The 21041-nt window shown below is 43.9% G+C and overlaps 2 protein-coding genes across 4 annotated transcripts in view; both read left to right on the top strand.

Moving 5' to 3' along the window:
• The window catches only part of ABCC4 (ATP binding cassette subfamily C member 4), a 237282-nt gene that overhangs the window by 186929 nt on the left and 29312 nt on the right, over positions 1 to 21041 (top strand). For all 3 annotated transcript variants that reach the window (XM_059684967.1, XM_059684966.1, XM_059684968.1), the window contains 3 exons: positions 475 to 666; positions 9407 to 9562; positions 20210 to 20299. In XM_059684967.1, the coding sequence (XP_059540950.1) occupies positions 475 to 666; positions 9407 to 9562; positions 20210 to 20299 (438 nt within the window). The remainder of the gene's footprint in view (positions 1 to 474; positions 667 to 9406; positions 9563 to 20209; positions 20300 to 21041) is intronic.
• On the top strand, positions 16767 to 17752 carry LOC132228484 (peroxiredoxin-4-like). The gene is given in 1 exon segment (XM_059684962.1): positions 16767 to 17752. A coding segment is annotated over 1 exon segment (819 nt). The 5' UTR covers positions 16767 to 16855; the 3' UTR covers positions 17675 to 17752.

Here is a 21041-nt window from a genome sequence, read left to right as displayed (position 1 = left end):
ATACTCATTTTGCTCTTCTAATGAAGTAGAAAGTGACTATTAAATTGAGGTTTGGTGACCATCAGTTTAATTCATCTATAACAGATGGCCCTTCTGTAGCTTAAATTACTGATTGGTGGCTATAAGTAGTCTTTTCTTTAACAAAATCCTCTTGTGTTTTTTTTTTTTAATTCAGATATGAAAAGTAGATAAATGAGATCTTAGCATTCTTTTATCTCATTCTCTTAGTTTTAATATAATGTTGAGGGAAGTACCCGTAAGTACGTAAAAGTGTCAAAAGATGATGAACAAGTTTGTAAATCATCAAAGTCTTCATCCAGTTCCTAACTTCTCTCCTTTGGGGGTGTTACAACGTGAGATATCCTTAATCAACTAGGTATAAAAACAGAATGGTTCAAACTAAAATAAAAAAACAGAACGGTTCATTTACAGTCTCTCACCATCCATAAACCCACGATGTCCTCTGTCTTGCAGATGATTTCAGTAGAAAGGGTGATGGAATATACAAACCTTGAGAAAGAAGCGCCTTGGGAATACGAAAAACGCCCCCCGCCGGCCTGGCCCCATGAAGGCGTGATTGTCTTTGACAACGTTAACTTCACCTACAGCCTGGACGGGCCTCTGGTGCTCAAACACCTGACAGCACTCATTAAGTCAAGAGAAAAGGTTTGTTTAAACCACCTTGCCTCTTTAAAATTTCAACTAAAGGTTTAGTGGCTGCATCCGACTGTTGGCTTCCCCGTGAATGAGTCGGGGGCCCCTTTGTTCTTCTGTGGATGCAAATTACATCGGTGACCATAGGTAAACCTTGGAAACTGACCATGAATGTGAATACCAATATTTCTGTCCTCCTGGTGTGAGCTGCCTCATGGTGGTTGCTGAGCCCTGGGCCGAGGTGGAACTTACCCTGCCCCAGGACATGGGCCCAACATCTCATTATTCACGCCTACGTCTTGGGAGTCAACCCAGGCTACTTGGTAATAACTCTCTAGTATCTGGTTCCGATCGATTCTTACTTCTTCGTATTTCACAGTCCTTCTCTTCCTCCCCAGGGTGGCCTTTAGTTGCTGCCCTCTGTCCCTTGGCCCATTCCGTAGACTTGCCTCCTCGAACCCGTCCTTCGCTGTCATTCCCCTGCCCCCCCACCAGCAGGCTGCTTCTTTCTGGGACACTGGTCTGATCCCTATGGGTCCCCAATAGCTCCTGGCCTGGATGATCCACTGCTGGTACCATAGCCCCAGGTCCACTCCATCGGGGGCGGGATGGCCAGCGCTCAGCCACCAGAGAAGATTCTGGAATCCATGACCCAGTCAGGACTAAGGAACCAGCTGGAGGCAGTAAAGGGCCCAGAGACTCACTCAAAGTTGATGGAAGGAAGCCCAGGGGGCAGGGGAAGACACACGTGGGGGACCCAAAGAAGTTGCATCCTGGCCCTGCCAGTGGCTAAGTGCACTGGCAATGGGACCTGGGGCCCTCAGCTGGGACCAGGGCAGGCTCTTAAAGAAGTGGTTTAACCAGAACAGACGATGCTGTAGAAAGGTCTACTCCCACCTACTCCTCGAGCCCCAATTCCCAACATGCATCCCCCCCCCAACCCCCTCTTGCACTTGGCTAGTGTGATGGTTCTGCCAGATTATCAGGCCTCCTGGCTTCCCTTCCACAGGGACCCTGTTGAGAGCCTCCTTGTTTTCAGAGTCAACTCTAACGCATCTGCCTCTGTGAGACCCTCAACTCTGCCACAGCATCTTACACGTTCTTTTAAAATAGTGCTTTTAGTACCCCCATGTTCATAGAAGGATTCGTCACAGTAGCCAAAAGTTGGAAATAACCCAAGGGATTAATGGATAATCAGAATGTGGTAGATCCAAACCATGGGGTATTGTTCAGCCTTAAAAATGAAAGACATTTTGACACATGGATGACACTTGAAGATGTTAAGTTAAATGAAAGAAGCCAGACACAAAACAACAGGTGCTACATGATTCCACTTGAATGAGGTTAGGATCGTAGTTCGGTTCCGAGACAGAGAAAGTAGGATGGTGGTTGCTAGGAGCTGGCAGGAGAGGCAAATGGAAGTTAGTGCTTCATGGGTATAGAGTTGGCGTCGCAAGGCAAGAGAATTTTGTAGATTGGTGGCACAACAATGAGAATGTACTTAACACTACTGAACGGTATTCTTAAAAAGTGGTTTAAGTTGGTAAACTTTGTTATGTGTATTTTACCACAATTACAAAATAAAGGTAGTACTTATGCCATGTTTTGTAATTTGGGGTCTGACCTCACAGTACACTGAGGCTTCTTAAGGTCAGGGAGCATCTTATTTTCATCTTTGTTCCCCAGAAAATGGCATTCTGCAGGCACACGGTGGGTGGGGAGGCACCGCTGGCTGCGAGAGTGCGTAATACGCAGGTGTGAAGCGACCAGTAACAAAAACAGACACCCAGGACAGCTCCTGTAAACAACCCATTACCTAGATGCACTAAATACCTTAAGCACTGCTCTTTTAAGCTCTTTTCCACCACAGACCCATTTAGTGGACTATAGCCATAATTTAATGAATGATACCCTTGTGACATGAAAGAATAACTGTTCAACTTAATGCCCAAATGATACCCGGGAGCAGCTCTACTGAGTCACGTGGCACACGCTGGCTCATTATTTCCAGGTATATTGCAGGTCGGGAGGAAGGCGAGGACTGCTGTGTCGGGGAAACATTAACTACCCCTCTCGATGGAGTCCTGTCCCTCAGAGCACTGTCAGGGAGGTTCACTCACCGGCAGATACTGTGACTGTTGGATTTCACGTGCCAGACATAAATCTGTTAATTTGCAACATGAATTAAATTTCCCAGGCAGCCTTGGAGTAGGAATTATCTAAGAAACTCGGTCATACAACTTAGAAACATAACTGATTCGTTTTCTTCAATCTAAAACACAATCCCCTCCGCCCCCTTCCCCGCCCCCCACCTCCCCGTCATAGGATTTTTTGAGGTTCTAAAATGTTTGTGGGAAAATTGAGTTTGCAGACTGAATTACGGTAACTCCAGTAGCTTGGCTTTTGGTCTGTGTCTCGGCCCACCACAGTATCACTTGGTGCTCCACTTGTGTGCTGGGGATCGTACCTGCCCAGCGTAGTCATGAAATGATTTCCCTGTGCCTGTGGAGGTCCCGGGTCCCATCTCCACACCTGTGCCAGCCCTGTTACTCCGGGATACCCCTTCGGCCTGGCATTTGATTGAGAGAGGCTGTTCAGGAGACCTGGGGATGTGTGAAATGCTGCTTTATTCTCTTTCACGTATTTCCTCTACTGTCCAGATTCCTGGAAGTTGTAAATGAGAACGTCGAATAGGTACTAAGCAGCAATCTAATTCACAGAAGAGATGGCAAGTAAAAGAAAGAACCAAAATGAGGTAAATAGCACCCTAGGCAACCTCGTTAGATTCTCAACACTGGCTGCATTTTTCATTAGGCGATTTTGAGGTTGATTTGATCATTTTAGTGAGTACTGGGCCATTGTAAAGCATTTCCCAGCCCAGGAGGTAGATTAATTTTGGTTTATTATTTTTTTCTTGCTCAGAGCTATTACTTGGGTAATACATTTTACAGTTCTGTGCTCGATCTTGCTATAATGTGCAAAAATATTAGTTCCCTGCATTTCCTCCTTTTTCACGTAGTACTTTCTCAGGAACCCCTCGCCTCACTCCAGAGGGTCCCACTCCCCCAGCCACTTTCCGTTTCCTTCCTGCTCAGACCGCAGGGCAGCAGCAGCCCCATCCCCTGGACTTCTCAGAAATGCAGTCTCTCAAGCCCAGCAGAGCTCTTGGCTCAGAACCCATTTGAAAAAGCCCCCCTCGCCTAAAGTTCTGCTCCCTCAGGCAGTTTTTGATGACCAATAATAGCCCATGAAATGTCCTTTGAAATGTCCTTTGACATTTAAATTAAGCTCACCCATTACCCCAACCGCTGTGATTGAGCAGGACGCTCTAGATCAGAGGTGGGGAACCTTTTTCTGCCAGGGGCCCTTGGGATCTTTATAACATCACTCCTGGGCCACACAAAATTACCCACTTAGAAGTTAGCCTGTTAGCCAAAACCGGTTTGGCTCAGTGGATAGAGCGTCGGCCTGCGGACTGAAGGGTCCCAGGTTCGATTCCGGTCAAGGGCATGTACCTGGGTTGTGGGCACATCCCCAGTGGGAGATGTGCAGGAGGCAGCTGATCGATGTTTCTCTCTCATCGATGTTTCTAACTCTCTATCTCTCTCCCTTCCTCTCTGTAAAAAATCAATAAAAATATATATTTAAAAAAAAAAAAAAGAAGTTAGCCTGTTACATTTGGTCAAACATTTAATTAACTCACCCCAATGCCTTGGCAGGGCCAGACCAAATGATTTCCTGGGCCTTATACAGCCCATGGTCCGGATGGTCCCCACCCCTGCTCTAGAAAGTTCTATGTCACTTACCACACCACAGATTTTTTTTCTATTCTCCACAAGATAAGACATGAAAAGCATCTACTGGCACGGAGACCAGCACAGAGTAATCGCTTGGACAAAGATAGCTGTTGTTATCACAGGGTGTACAAAGGGTTGTCCGGCCCATGAAAATGAGGGGGTTGGCCATTTGCAATCCTATTTATGGATCCATCTGCCATATCTGTCTTCTCTGTTCGGCTTATTGTATACCTAAACAATATAGGAGTAGATGTTCCATAAATTTCTCCAGACTGAGGTAGACTCCCCAAACTCTCTACAAGATGCCTCTTTGGTGCAGGACACCCCAGGTAATAAAAATCATTCAAAGGTGAACTAATGCAGAGCCTGCTCTCAACACATGCAGTCCAGAGAAGATACAAGGAATTATAAAAATGACTGCCATATGAGATAGAAGGAGGTCGCAATTTTTATGGAAGTTTAGAAGATGATGTTTAGGGAGACAGGTAGAACGTTTCCAAAAAAATTGGCATTTGAAACAGAATGTGCGATGTGGTTAAGATTTCAGTAGGTGGACATGCATGTGAAAGTCATGCCAGGTGATGGGACCAGCATAAGCAAAGGTGCGATGCCTTGATTCACTGAATGAAGAACTAGGCACCTGCAGAGCCTTTGGGGAAATGAACCCCCAGGTGTGTAACACTCATTTCCACTTTTAATCCCACAACTATCTAGTGATCACAAGGGAGCTGACTTTTGGAGATTAAGGATAGAGAGGTTCGGTAGACAGTTTTGTAGAAAAGACTTCTGGGTACACAGACAAGCACAGAGGGGTCCTTGGGAGGCTTAGCCTGAGAAGTGAGTGCACGTGGGCTATGGTGGGAAGATGCGAGAGGCAGGAAGCCACTGCCTATTGTGTACTCCCAGCAAGATGTTAATAAGGAACATGATTCCACTTTTTGGAATGAAACTGATGTTGCTTAAAACAAAGTTATAACACCCAGTTTTGTGGATGTTCAGGGAATCCGGTGAGAGTAGAAATTGATCTATTTCTGGAGGGTAGTTTGGCAGGTACTTAACAGCCTCCTTTGAAAATGTTCATACCTGTCTGGCAGCAATTCCACATCTAAGAATTTATCTGAAGGAAATAATTATGGTTGTTTGCAAAGATTTAACTTCAAGGGTATTTGACACAGTTATTTATAATAGCAAAATATCTACAAATAGGGGATTTGGTAATAAACTATCATATACTGTAATATTATGTAGCCATCAAAATAACTTATTAAATATTAAACAAAAGCAGGTTATAATAATACTAGAGGCCCGGTGCACAAAAATTTGTGCACTGGGGGGGCGGGGGGAGTCCCTCAGCCCGGCCTGTGCCCTCTTGCAGTCTGGGACCCCTCGGGAAATAACGACCTGCTGGCTTAGGCCTGCTCCCGGGTGGCAGAGGGCAGGCCCAATCCCTAGGTGCAGCCCCTGGTCGGGCTCAGAGCAGGGCTGATTGGGGAGTTGGGGCGCCGCCCCCTGTCATGCACAGAGCAGGGCAGATTGGGAGGTTGCGATGCCACCCTCAGTCAAGCTCAGGGTAGGGAAGATTGGGGGGTTGGGGCACCGCCCCCTGTCACACTCAAGGCAGGGTCGATGGGGAGGTTGCGGCACCACCCCCTGTCACGCACAGAGCAGGGCCAATCAGGGGGTTGGGGCGCTGCCCCCTGTCATGCCCAGAGCAGGGCCCATCAGGGGGTTGGGGAGCTCCCCCCTGTCACGCACAGAGCAGGGCGGATCAGGGGGTTGGGGCGCCGCCCTCTATCACCCACAGAGCAGGGCCGATCAGGGGGTTGGGGCGCCGCCACTGTCACACTCAGGGCAGGGCCAATGGGGAGGTTATGGCTCTACCCCGTCACACACAGAGTAGGGCCCGTGGGGTAGGGGGGTTGGGGCGCCGCACCCTGTCACACACAGAGCCGCAGGGTGATCAGGGGGTTTGGGCGCTGCCCCCTGTTACACTGATCCCAGTACCAGGAGGCCTCGCGGCTCTGCTGATCCTGGTGCTGGGAGGCATATTACCCTTTTACTATATAGAATAGAGGCCTGGTGCATGGGTGGGGGCTGGCTGGTTTGCCCTGAAGGGTGTCCTGGATCAGGGTGGGGGTCCCCGCTGGATGCCTGGCCAGCCTGGATGAGGGGATGATGGCTGTTTGCAGCTGGTCACACACCCTTCAGGGTGGGGGTCCCCACTGGGGTGCCTGGCCAGCCTGGGTGAGGGGCTGAGGGCTGTTTTCAGGCTGGGACTGAAGCTCCCAACTGCTCCTTTTTTCTTTCTTTTTTTTATTTTTTTATTCTGGGCCAGCTTTAGCTCTGAGGCTTGGCTCCAGCTCTGAGGTCTCAGCTGCTGAAAGTAGGTATCTGGTTTGTTTGGGTTCTATAATCGAAACTCCAGCTCTGAGATCCCGGGCTCACTGAAAGCAGGTTTCTTGGGTTTTGTTTAGCTTCTATATTTGTTACAATGTTTCTTAAACTGAAAGCTCAGAGGCCGGCAAGGCAGGCAGGGAATGTTGGAGTCCTCTGTCACTGAAGCAAGCAAGCCTCATGTTCAGTTTAAGCTGCCTGGCTGCTGGCCGCCATCTTGGCTGGCAGTTAATTTGCATATCGCCCTGATTAGCCAATGGGAAGCGTAGCAGTCGTACGCCAATTACCATGTTTCTCTTTTATTAGATAGGATATGCGTATTAATCCCATTTTCTTTAAATATATGAGCTAATATCTTAAGAAAACACATGCACACACACGCACGTGTGCATCCAGAAAGAAAATACTTAAACATCTTAAGAATGATTTTATTCAAGTGCTAGGATTACTGCTAGTATATATTTACCTTCAAATTTACTCTCAGTGATTATGATTAAGAAAAGTGTTGGTTTTATTTTGTTTTTTTACGTGGTAATGCAGCCTTGCACACAGGTGAGGTCTGGGCATTGTAATGAGGGGATTGGGTCATGACACATTGCAGAAGTAGAATCTTCAGGGCCATGCCAGTGTTGGAAAGGGCTACAAATAAGGTGAATGTTCTGAGCCCGTGAGCCTGGAAGAGAGTCAGGGGGGTGAAGGGGGGACATCAGGAAGGGGAGCAGCTGTTGTGAGGGGGGCATTGGGTATTGATCGTGTTGAATTGGATGTATGAAGAGAGACTCGGGAAAAAGTCCAACACTCTGGTGTCAGTCCTCAGACCAACCTTAGCAGTTGCAAAGCAGCTAAAAGAAGACTGTCTCTTTGGTATTATGAGTTTAAACGTACTGACTGGGGACAGTCTCCATGGGCAATTGGTAAAACCCACAGGTGGCCTGTGAAAGACTCCAGCTTAGTTTTTTTTTAAACAATTTTTTATTGATTAAGGTATTACAAATGTGTCTTTATCCCCCCATTGTCCCCTCATTCCCCCAGTCTTGCCCTCACCCCCAACCCCTGTTGTCTGCGTCCATCGCTTACGTTTATATGCACGCATACAAATCCTTTGGAGAGAGCATCCAGCTTAGTTTTGATGACCGGCCAGCAGAGAGAAACAGAGGCAGGTTTTCTTTGAATGGCCATTTTCTTATCATCCTCACTTTAGTTTGGAGCTCCTGATCCTATGATCCTGAGCCTCAGCCGGGCAATAAATTCTTTTTTGAAATGCCATTATTGATTTTACAATTAAGCTTTGAATCTTTGGAGGTATTCAAATGAGAAAATACAGACAGTTCCCACCATATAATCAGTGCTCAGAAAGGTTTAGTTCTTCTGTGTTTAAAGCTGTGAGTTTTTAAAGTCTAGTGAATTAACTTAGTGATTGAAAGCATATCTTATGCCCCTCATTGATTCCAGATGCCTAAATAGAGATATCATCTCCTGGGAAGCTCCCACCAAGGAATTTTCAGTTGGGCAAGCTCCTTGCTTTAAAAGCACACATAAAAACTACCCCCCCCCCCAACAAACAAACAACAGAACAATAACACACACACAACAGTTTCTGCATACAGATTTAAAAGCACACAGCTAAAAGCCAGTTTTTACAATACTGTTTCATTCCTGACCAGCATTCTATTGATTCTTTGATCTTATTGTCAGTGCACTTAATTTTTCTCTGCTTTGGTTTTAATAACTAGACTGATACTTGACATGTTTCTTTCCCAAGGGGCAATTTATAACTATTAATTGGTTTGTAAAATGCCTTTTGAACTACTCAGATGAAAGGCCTCATATAAATAGCAAATGTTTCTTGTGTTGTTGTTGTTGTTGATTTCATTATGTGTATTTTGACTACTTGCTACTTGCTGTCTTTTAAGATACTGAAACCTACATTTTAAAATTTTCAGATCTTTCCTTTCAAGAACAAACATAACCAGATATTTAACATCCAGAAGTGATTTAGTTTCTTTACCAAACAGTAATTCCTCTTAAAAGGTAGGACCTGGGAAAAAACGAATACTTGTTTATGTATAACACTTCTGACTTGACTTGTTGGCACCACAATAAAAACATCCAAGAAATTCTCAAGGTTCAAAATACCCAGACACAGGAATAAAGCGAATTTAAACCTGACTTCTTATTGACCACCTAGAAGTCGACTGGCTTTTCATCGCCAGGAGCTTGAGTCTCTTATTTTTAACTTTTCTTTGGACAGAGAAGAAAACCACCAGCCACCCCAAAGGACATTTGTCAGTGTCTGACATTTTTGGTTGCCACAGTTTGGGGGGTGCTGCTGGCATCGAGATAGATAGAACCCCAGGATTCTGGCAAACATCGTATAAAGCACAGGACAGCCACTGTCACACAACAAAGAGTCATCTGGCCCCAAATGCGGACAGTATCCATGTTGAGAAATCCAGCCAACATTCAGTGTAGAACTTAATTCATCTTCATCCACTGGGATTTCTCCTCAGTCTGTTGCATAGTGTGTGTTTTTTTAAAATCTTGCCTGGATTTCTTTGCAGGTTGGCATTGTGGGAAGAACAGGAGCTGGAAAAAGTTCCCTCATCTCCGCCCTTTTTAGATTGTCAGAACCCGAAGGTAAAATTTGGATTGATAAGATCTTGACAACTGAAATTGGACTTCATGATTTAAGGAAGAAAATGTCAATCATACCTCAGGTATGCAAGTCAGAGCATTCTCACATGATCTTTTTATAAGGGCACCTAAGTTTAATTGCTTTTAATTTTATTACTGTTTAAAAGTGAATTAAAGGGGTGATCCATTCCCCCAAGTAGAGCATATTTTTAACAGCAGGTATTTTTAACTGATATTTTATATTAATCAGTTGACCAGTTTTATTTGTTTGTTCATTTGGGGTGTGTGTGTGTGTATGTGTGTGTGTGTATGAGAGAGAGAGAGAGAGAGAGAGAGAGAGAGAGAGAGAGAGAGATTGAATAAATTTGCCCAGGTAGATTTCTGAACTCAAACTTCCCCAAGTTCCCAATTTTATCTACTGGCTAGAGACCTGGTTAATGAAATTTGTTTACGAGTGAGGTCCCTAGGCCTGGCTGGTGATCAGGGCCTATCGGGGCTGTCTCACCCAGTCCCCATTGGGGCCGGGCTGGCTGCGGCCTGCTGGTTGCTGGCTGGGGCCTGGGGGCCTGCCGGCTGCCAGACAGGGCCTGCGGGATCAGGGGAGGGACCAGGGTGGTTGGCTGACCATAGGAGGTTGGCTGTGGGAGCGCACTGACCACCAGGGGGCAGTTCCTAATTTGAGCGTCTGCCCCCTGGTGGTCAGTGGGCATCATAGCAACTGGTTGACCCGTTGTTCCTGTCATTCGGGTCGTCCAGTTGTAAAGGTCTCTTAGGCTTTTATAGATAGATGATAGATAGATAAATAGATAGATAGATAGATAGATAGATAGATAGATAGATAGATAGATAGATAGATAAATAGATAGATAGCCACATAATTCTGAGAACAAAATGATAAATGGTTTGTTTAGCACTTGAGAGGTTTTTATAGGAAAACATAGGTTTTAAATGACTTAATGATGACATTTTGCAGCAGGAAATAAAGCTACCTTTTCAAAACTGGTTATCTCCATGGAGGCTTTCCTGTGAAACTGTATGGCTTTGAGAATTTTGGAGTGCATAGGAACTTTGGGGAGACTTTTAGAACTCTAGCCATTAGTAAATGATACAGGCCAGGGAGGCTGTGCAGCGTAGTGAGCAAGAGCATCAGACGAGGAATTCCATCTCTGTGCACCTCAGTTTTCTCTCCAGTACAAGTCTGCTAGCAGTACCAAGTCCCAAAGCTGCTGTGAGGACTAAATAGGTAAGTCCCTGTGGAGTGGTTCACCTGCTGTGATGATGGAGGGTTGAATTGACCCTTGTCCAGAGCTCTAATTGTTTCCTTTTACTCTGCTTCTTAATACAAGCATGGCCTTCAGGCAGTGTTCTAGAGATGGGTTATATGCACAATAGGAGCTCCTGTCATGCCTATGGTTCATCCACTCAACATAAATGCAGACAGTATGTATTGAGCAATTGCTGTCCTCTAGTATATAGCCAAGGGCAGCATAGGCCCTATAGCCACTGGCCTGAGGCGTCTTCCATCCTGCCCTCTGCTTTGACACTTAATACATATTCAGCTTTATACTTGCTGATTATTTTTAAATTTAAGGTTTTTTGTTTACTTTTACACTATAATCATCTGGCCATCAAGGGAAGCTGCGGAAAAACACATACCCTGTTGAGGTGAGAAACACAGAGAAGAGACGAGACAGAAAGAGCCAGGCCAATTGGCTTTCTGCATGTGGGTAGAAAGAGCTCTTAAATGCCTGATCATTAGGAAGCATATAGGACATGGTACCCAAGGGAAGGAGAATGTGGACTTGTGTCTTATGACCGAGTTCAGCTATTGCTACTTACCACTGACCTGTAAACTAATTGAACTTTCTCTGAGTAATTTCAAAATCTATCTGTCCCCTTCAGAACCTCATTCAGATGCCAGTTCACACCCCTTAGGTTGACTAGTACCTAAAGGAACCAAACAAACAGAAAATAACAAGCGTTGGAAATTATGTAGAGAAATTGGAACCCTTGTGCATGGCTGGTGGGAATATAAATGGTACAGCCACTGTGGAAAGCAGGATGGAGTATCCTCCAGAAATTAAAAATATACTTATCATATGATCCAGCGATTCTACCTCTGGGTATAAACCCCAAAGAGTTTTGAAGGGACTTGAAGAGATATCTGTACACCCATACGTTATTCATAATAGCAAAATGTAGACGTACTCCACGTGTTCATTGATGGATGAATGGATAAACAAAATGTGGAATATCCACGCAGTGGAATATAATTCAGCCTTAAAATGAAGGCAGTTTGGATAGATGCTGCAATATGGAAGAGCCTTGAGGACATTATATGTGGAGTAAGGATAATACTATATGATTCCTTTTATATGAGGGACATAAAGTAGTCATATTCATAGAGAAGCCATAGAATGGTGGTGTCCAAGAGGGTAGAGAATAGGGAGTTGTTTAATGAGTACAGGTTCAGTTTTATTGATGGATGTTTAACAATGTTGAATGTACTGAATCCCTCTGAACTGTACACTTACACGTGTTTAAGGTAGCCCTAGTCGGTTTGACTCAGTGGCTAGAGGGTTGGCCTGCTGACTGAAGGGTCCCAGGTTTGATTTTGGTCAAGAGCACATGTGTGGGTTCGATCCTCAGTAGGGGTCATGCAGGAGGCAGCCAATCAATGATTCTCTGTCATCATTGATGTTTCTATCTCTCACTCCATCTCCTTTCCTCTCTGAAATCAATAAAAATATATTTTAAAAAATAATAAATAAAAGTGGTTGAGGTAGTCAATTTTATGTGTATTTTACCAGAATGTTAAACAAAATTGTTTTAAAAATAATCCCTTTCAGGAAAAATGGGAAGGAATATTCAGCACATAAAGTCCTGGTATTGAAAGATTCCCTCTAGCTATTAGATTCATGACTTAGTGATTACAGTATAAAATACGAGTTTAAATTCCCAAGTTTTATATTTTGGTTGTACCCATCTCTGAAATGGGCGAAAGAGATTTACTTAGCAGAAATAATGGGCGTGTCTGTAAAGTACTTTGATATCCTTGGATGAAAGGATCTAGAAACGTGTCCTGTGTTACTTTTAATGCTTCTTAATAAGAAATGGTTGTATGCTTGTGTACATAAAAGAACTGTGTAAATAAAGAAATAACGTTAGATGATTTTTGGCTGTCCCAGTAATGTTTTGGAAGCACATCTGAGCAAAGACTAAATATACCTTGACATCACCAGGTTTTGGTTCTGTTCCATCAGTTGCCACCCTACTTTTGAGCGTGGTCTATATACATACTCCAGAGAGCGTGCTGACAAAACAGAGCTGAGCTTTGTATCCATGAAGATAATGATCACCAACCATTGTAAACACAGAACCTTTATTTATTTTTTTTCACTTTATATGCTTTTGTCTCCAAGGCTCAGTGTCTGTTGATTAAAGGAAGGGAGTTAGTAGAGACTGTGTAGTGTATAAAGGGTCCCACAGAATCGTTCATGAGGCAGCCAGGGGTAGAATCTTTGAAAGCGGAGACCCAGTGTCTGTCCTGCTCTGCCTCACAGGAGTGTGTGACCTTGATGAAGTTGCACGGCCTCCAAGCTTCAGGTTCCTTGTCTTTCAGCCAGTAATTCCTGCCTTGCAGAATTGTTGTGGAGACTGGATGAGAAAATGTTTGGGCTTCTTAGGAATACTCAGTAAATAGTAACTATGATTATTAAGGACTGGGGCACTAGCCTTTTGGTATGTTGCTACTTAAGTAAAAATAGTAAAACACTCTGGATGGACTTTGCTCTTTAATTTCTACCTATGTTTTTGTGGTCCTCAGTGATTTTTCTTCATATTCATTATAACATAAACCAAATTGTTTATATAAATTTAAAGAGTGAAGGGAAAAAGTGGGGGTCAGGGGAGGTGGCGATGTAATGAGAAATCTATCCAATGTTTGTCCCACAAGGAACAACAGGAGAGAGTATTGCTTCTTTTCATCCTGTTTTCTGGCTCCCCTCCCACCACCAGTCTTTTCTGGCCACTGCTCTGTACCCCACTCATACATTGCAGTCCCCCATGGAGATCCCTGCCATTTTTTCCCAGCCCTCCCCACAGTCCCAGCTGTTTCCTACCTCTCCTTGAGAACAGCTATGGCTTTCATTGTTGTGCTGCAGTACTTGTTGTAGTTCCTGACAAGTTACACAAGTATTAATAACTAGGGGCCTGGTGCACAAAATTTGTGCAGCGGGGGGCGGGGGGGGGGCACGGGGGGGAGTGGTCCCTCAATCCAGGACTGCTGGCTCCTAAACGGTGGCCGGCATGCCTGATTGCCCCTAACCATCTGCCTGCCTGCCTGATTCTCACAGCATTCCTGCAGCGTTAGCCCCATGTCCAGTGAGGAGCTGAGGCGTGGGGAGGTGGCTAGCTGCCCTGAGTCACACAGCTAATGAGCAGCAGAATCTGAACCCAGGACTGTCCAACCCCAGATCTCTCTCTGTATTTTTCAGTGTATGCTTGTTGAACTGAATGATGTCCTCATCATATATTTTCCCATTTTTCCTACCACCCCATTCAAAAAGACTTCCCCCTAAACCAGCTGTGGGCAAACTACGGCCTGCGGGCCGGATCCGGCCCGTTTGAAATGAATAAAACTAAAAAAAAAAAAAAGACCGTACCCTTTTATGTAATGATGTTTACTTTGAATTTATATTAGTTCACACAAACACTCCATCCATGCTTTTGTTCCGGCCCTCCGGTCCAGTTTAAGAACCCATTGTGGCCCTCGAGCCAAAAAGTTTGCCCACCCCTGCCCTAAACCATAACAAAAATGAATAAATATAGAGCAAAATTGAAAGCTATTTCTCCTATTAGTGCATCCCTCATTGGCCAGTTTGTTGGTTCTGAAAAACTGAACTGTTTACTTTTGCCGAAAAACTCAAGTCACACTCACCACTAAGGGAACATGAGTTTAGAAATGGGTTTAGTCACTACTTTGTCATGGACTAGTAAGTATCAGGAGAAGATACTCAAAATCTTACCTTGTGAGAGCTCTTTGCAGTTTCTAACTGGCTGCAGAGAAGTCTGTTGGCCTGGTTACCTGTCTATACTGTGGAAAACTTCCATTGCTCTTCCCCCAAAATGAATAGGAAGCAGTGTTGCTTCTATCCCAACACCCTGATTTAGGGACCCTCAGACTCTGCAAACGGGGAGCCCGGTGCTACCTCCTTGCTTACAGATCTGGTGAGCTAGGCCCACATCCTCTTCCTTGCCTCCCGCTTGCTGTGTGCCACGCACTCCTGTGGTGGTCTTGCTCCTTTAGGGTCATCCCTGTCACTCTTCACCGCACCTTGAGCAGGTCGGAATTGGGAGAGAGGTGATAGCCGCGAAGACCTACGTAGGAACAGAGGCATGGAAGTGGTGGCATACACAGCCTGGCTAGTCCTGGAGGGAACTTTAAAAAGCACACAGCTGTATTAAAAATGTACACCTCCAATTTGTGTTCAGAGTTTCAGGAATAGCAAACAAATAAAAGCACTTTCTTTAAAAAAATGTTTTTTTAATCCTTTCCCGAGGACATTTTTCCATTGATTTTTACAGAGTGGAAGAGAGAGGGAAAGACAGAAATATCAGTGTGAGAGAAACACATAGATTGCCTCCTGCATGAGCCCGACCAAAGCCCGGGCCAAGCAGGAGCCTGCAACCGAGGTACATGGCCTTGACTGGAATCAAACCTGGGACCCTTCGGTCCTTAGGCCAACGCTCTATCCACTGAGTGAAACCACCTAGGGCCTAAATAATTTTTTAAAACTGAACAGGTAGCTGAAATGTAGGCGTCCTTTGTACTCATGACCCGAAATAGTTAAAATATGTTCCCCAAAGAGAACACCAAGGTGAGATTATATTCAGGGAGTTGCTTGCTTATCTGAAAGATCTGTAAAAATGGATTTCAAAACTTCTTTGGATGAGTTCTCCACACCTACAGCCCCTATCCTATGGGCATAAAGAAAATGTTTTCAGTTGAAGAGGGATTCCATGCAAATGCAGTATTTATGATTGCACCCCAAGGGTTGGCACAGATCAACAGCTATCATCCTCAAACAATTAAGCAGATCCATCTGTTATTTTTATTAGACCTTTATAATCACAGCACAAGGTAGGTAATTTTTGAAGAGTATCACTCTGCTCTTTTGGTATTTCCATTCTGTGGGTTGTCTTCAGCAGGTTGAAAAGGTTCAACAGATCTATCTCTTTAAGACTTCTTCCGTAGTACCTGGTTTTCTTTCCCTTCTTTTTTTCTTATTGAGAACAGAACTCAAAGAGAGCAGAGGTGGGTATGCTGTTACTCGTAAGAAATACAACTGGATTCCAGCCTAATGCAGTGGGCCCTTTGTTTCCGACACTGAAGTCTTCATTAAAGCCCCTGGAACTGCTCCCCGTAGCTCCTGACCTTTTTGTATCGAAAGAGGACTTTACACGACTTAAATTCTTTTTCCTTTGTTGGCGAACAATGTCCTTTTCTTCTGAATATGGATGACGATCAGTTCATTCAGAGGCTACAGGGTTTAAAAAAAAAAAAGAAGAAGAAGAAGAAGAAGGAAGCCAAGAAATAAAGCAACTCCAGGTGATTTTCTCGTAACAGGGAGATGAGCTGCCCTCAATAAAGGTCCTTAGAAATGAAAACGTAGCTCTCAGGACTGGAAGAAGCAGTGGCAGTAGCCACTCCTGAGGATGTATTTTAATAAGAGGGCGGTTTCCTGGTTTGGGACTGAAATGAGGAGTGTAAAGTGTTGTGCTTTATCTGCCGAGTTTGTAACCACTTGTACGGTTTTTGTCTTGGTCCCGGGTTTTAAGTGTCTGAAGGTTAGTGGGTAGGGTTTCTTTTTAGGAGAATGAGAGGCTTGTCTTCCAGTGGTGTGTCCAAAGGACTAGTAGGCCGATAGGTTCCCATCTTGCAGTGTGTCGAGGGCTTATCAATTTACTACACTCAGTGCTCTGATTCAGAGTGGCCTTTTTGGGGTCACACACCTAATATGAACTTGGGTTATGCTAGTAACAAAGGAAAAAAATTACTACTAAATTTGGTACAAAGGATAAAAATAGTGTACCCTTTAAACCAAGATGAAAAACAGGTTTAAGGGAGTCGGGGCAGCCTGGAATCCGGAGAGCCGGGAGCAGGGGGCGGGGGCGGGAGGCGGGGGTCCGTGGGGGGGGGGGAGGGGGGGAGGGGGGGGAGGGGGGGAGGGGGGAGGGGGGAGGGGGGAGCGCGGGGCAGCTCTCGCGAGGCTGAGCCCGGGCTCGCGGGGTTGTCAGCGCGCGCGATTGTAGCTGCCTGGCGGCGGGAGAAGTAGCGCTAGAGCCAAAGAACGTGTGTCTGCGCTCGCGTGGTCATGGAGGCGCCGGGGCTGCCGCCAGCCGCGAAGACTTCAGCCCCCAGCCGGAGCTTCCGGCTGCTGCTGCTGCCACTACTGCTGTTCCTGCTGCTGGCCCAGACTCTGCGGGGCTTGGAGGCAGAGGAGAGGCCCTGAACCCGTGAAGAGGAGTGCCACTTCTACGCGGGGGGACAAGTGTACCCGGGGGAGGCGTCCCGAGTTTCGGCCGCCGACCACTCCCTGCACCTCAGCAAAGCCAAGATTTCCAAGCCAGCACCTTATTGGGAAGGAACCGCTGTGATAAATGGAGAATTTAAGGAGCTCAAGTTAACTGATTATCATGGAAAATACCTGGTTTTTTTCTTCTACCCACTTGATTTCACTTTTGTGTGTCCAACTGAAATTATTGCCTTTGGTGATAGAATTGAAGAATTCAGATCCATAAACACTGAAGTGGTGGCATGCTCTGTCGATTCACAGTTTACCCATTTGGCCTGGATTAACACCCCTCGAAGACAAGGAGGACTTGGACCAATAAAGATTCCACTTCTTTCAGATTTGACCCATCAGATTGCAAAGGACTATGGCGTATATCTGGAAGATTCAGGCCACACTCTTAGAGGTCTCTTCATTATTGATGACAAAGGGATCCTAAGACAGGTTACTCTCAATGACCTTCCTGTGGGCAGATCAGTGGATGAGACCCTGCGTTTGGTTCAAGCATTCCAATACACTGATAAACATGGAGAAGTCTGCCCTGCTGGCTGGAAACCTGGTAGTGAAACAGTAATCCCAGATCCAGCTGGAAAACTGAAGTATTTCGACAAACTGAACTGAAAATACTTCCTCAGGCCACGATGCTTGAACGCCTTCAATAAAAGGCGCCATGTTGTTAAAAAAAAAAAAAAAAAAAAAAAACAGGTTTAATACTAATGCTCCATTTAAAATATTACATTTCTTTTTCTAACTGTATCGTGCCAACTCACTCTTATTAAATGGGGCTTAATTGTGCACCTTTAGGAAAAATTTAGTACTTAGGTTAATAAATTTAGTATATATTTACATGAAGGTTGTGTGTCCTACCATAAATGTCTAACACTAAAATGTTCTGCCTGCAAATATTTTTATAACACTTATTTATAAGATTAGTTTATTAACTTCATTGCTTAGAGGTGGGTAGTTTAAATATTAATTATCATTTCTGATAGGTATTATTTTGACCCTTATCTGCTCCTGCAGTAGTTTCTACTGTGAGCATTTTTATTACCTTTTGAAGATAATATAATGGTTTCTTATTTGACAAGTGGATGAGAGTGCAATGAGTAGAAACCAAAATGAACTTGGTGCATAAAACACATTGGCATATTAAAGCAGACATTGTTAACAAATTGCCAGATAGTGTTAAAGAAAAATATAGCTTTACTCAGTTAAAGTTTTGAGAAATCATTTTTTTATTCAACAAGTTTTGATTGAAATTTTACTCATTTTATAATATACTAGAGGGCTGGTGCACGACATTCCTTCGGGGGGTTGGGGGGGGGGCACAGCTCCTGCATTGAGCATCTGCCCCCTGGGGGTCAGTGCATGTCTTAGCGACCAGTCATTCTGCTGTTTGGTCGTTTTGCATATTAGCCTTTTATCATATAGGATATTTGGCATGTCTTAAAGAGAAATATTATTTATTAAACTCTTTTCATACTGCTAAGTAAACATGAGTAATTTGCCTAATACATTCTTTTAGATCTACAGTACAGATTTAAGTGGGGACCCTTTTGCATTGGAAAGTGCTTAATTTCTTTTTATGATACTCATCAGTGATTTAGTGATAGTTAGCAGACCCTCCTTAAGGCCTACAGAGTATCTCTGGTCTCTCTTTCTTGTTTTTTTGTTTGTTTTTTTTTTTAAATATATTTTTATTGATTTCAGAGAGGGACAGGGAGAGAGAGAGAGAGAGAGAGAGAGAGAGAGAGAAACATCAATGATGAGAGAGAATCATTGATCAGCTGCCTCCTGCATGCCCCTTACTGGGGATCAAGCCCACAACCCTAGCATGTGCCCTGCCTGGGAATCAAACTGGTAACCTTTTGGTGCACAGGATGATGCCCAACCAACTGGGCCACACTGGCCAGGACTTAATGTCTTTTTAATGTAGGATTTTGCTGAGGGATACATGTTGTTTGATGGCCAACCATCTGTGTTCTGCATCCATTTTTCCCTCACCCTTCCTGAAACTAAGACAATAAGGAGAGAAAGTGTGGGAGGTTCTCTGAGTGTCATGCTTCTTCATGGCTAGAGAAGATTAAAGTACCGTCTCTATCTTTCTCTCTGGCTTTTGAGAAGTGAAGAGGAACCGTCCAGCCCCAAGTCCAGGCCAGATCCAAGGCTGTTGATTCCCTTGAGTCAAGCACTGGTGGGAAAGTCCAATCTCCTCTTGTTCCCATAGCTGTGCATCTCATTGAAAGTAGCCTGTTGAGCTCTTTTCTGCTGCCCATATTCTTGTGGCCTGGGTTCCTAGAGCCTCTCAAAAGAAAACTTAAACGGCCTACTTATAACCTAGAAGGAGGCATATTTTTCAAGAGTAATTTAATTGTGGTTCCTCCCAAGGCAGGTGAAGAGGAAGAGCTATTTCAATAAAAATAATTTCATTATGACGCACATCACACAATGGGTTTCAGGTTATCCAGCCCTTGCAGTTAATAACAAAGTTCTATGAGTCATGAAATCCTGATGCACAGACAAGATAACATGGGGTTTGCTGATGCAAATCAGAGGTGATCTCTTTATGAATAGAGGTGTCATTGGCCCTATTAGTTTACCTTCTCTTAGGACAAAAAACAGGTTGTCCCATTCAAACAGATAGAGAGATTCCCAATCCTGAAAGTTTGGTTTCCCAAAAGAGAAAATATCCTAGTTTATTCTTCTGTGCAAATGTGAAAATATTTAACAGTTTTGCTTTGAGGCACAAATTTCAACACAGATTCCAGTATCACACCACACCTGGATTGACAATTAATTTATGTTCTCCTGATGTAACCTCAAATAATTTATATTCTCATTTTTTCTGTTTGAACAGATATCATTATCAGAAAGGCATTTTTAAAAAGCAAACCTTCCTTTTTCAGTTTCTTATTAAGATGACACACTTCATTAGTTTCTTTTGTTAGTGTTCAATGGTCCAGGAGATATTTTGGACTGCACGCTGTACAATGGAAAATTAATATAGAGATTATTCTGTAATCAAATATTTGCAACTGTATAACTCATGAGTATAGTGAATTTTGGGTTTTTGAATTTTAATTCTGTTCTGAAAGTTGGTATTGGAATGCATGGAAAAGGGTACAGTAACAACATTCACTTTTTTGTGGTCCTTAGGAGCCTGTTTTATTCACTGGAACAATGAGGAAAAATCTGGATCCCTTTAATGAGCATACAGATGAGGAACTGTGGAATGCCTTAAAAGAGGTAATTTATTTATTTATTTTTTAAATATATTTTATTGATTTTTTTACAGAGAGGAAGGGAGAGAGATAGAGAGTTAGAAACATCGATGATGAGAGAAACATCGATCAGCTGCCTCCTGCACACCCCCACTGGGGATGTGCCCGCAACCAAGGCACATGCCCTTAACCAGAATCGAACCTGGGACCCTTGAGTCCGCAGGCCAATACTCCATCCACTGAGCCAAACCGGTTCTGGCATAAAAGAGGTAATTTATAACATATAATTAATTTGTTAGCATCAGTATATGCACATTTATAACATTCCAGGTAATTAAGAGAGAACTTTTTGGTTTAAGTCACTTTGTTCACCACCTAGGATAACATTGATGACATAGATACACATAAAATGCATATATTGATGATGTTAAAAACCAAAAATATAGTGCCTCGTTTTAACTTTTTTCATTTTAACTTTTTTCCTAGAATCCAAAGGCATGGGAAATTGGTGATGCTGGGTGGCATTTAATAAAACCAAATGCAAGATTATTGAAACAGTGAAAAACAATTTGCTCCTATTTTCACAGGCCTTGTTGTGTTGTATTTTAAAATACTAATTATTTTGTGTATTCGCCCTAGTGCTATAAATTGATTCAAACTACAGGATGGCAGAAACCATATCTAGACTTCCAAACCATAGATAGACTTCTCATTCCTCATAGAACCTAGCTCAGTCTTTTGCTTTTAAAAAGTAAGCACTTAATAAA

The sequence above is a fragment of the Myotis daubentonii genome, chromosome 2 (genome assembly GCF_963259705.1).
Source record: "Myotis daubentonii chromosome 2, mMyoDau2.1, whole genome shotgun sequence".
Taxonomy (NCBI): domain Eukaryota; kingdom Metazoa; phylum Chordata; class Mammalia; order Chiroptera; family Vespertilionidae; genus Myotis; species Myotis daubentonii.
Note: the sequence above shows the minus strand (reverse complement) of the source record. Positions and strands in the feature narration are given on the sequence as shown.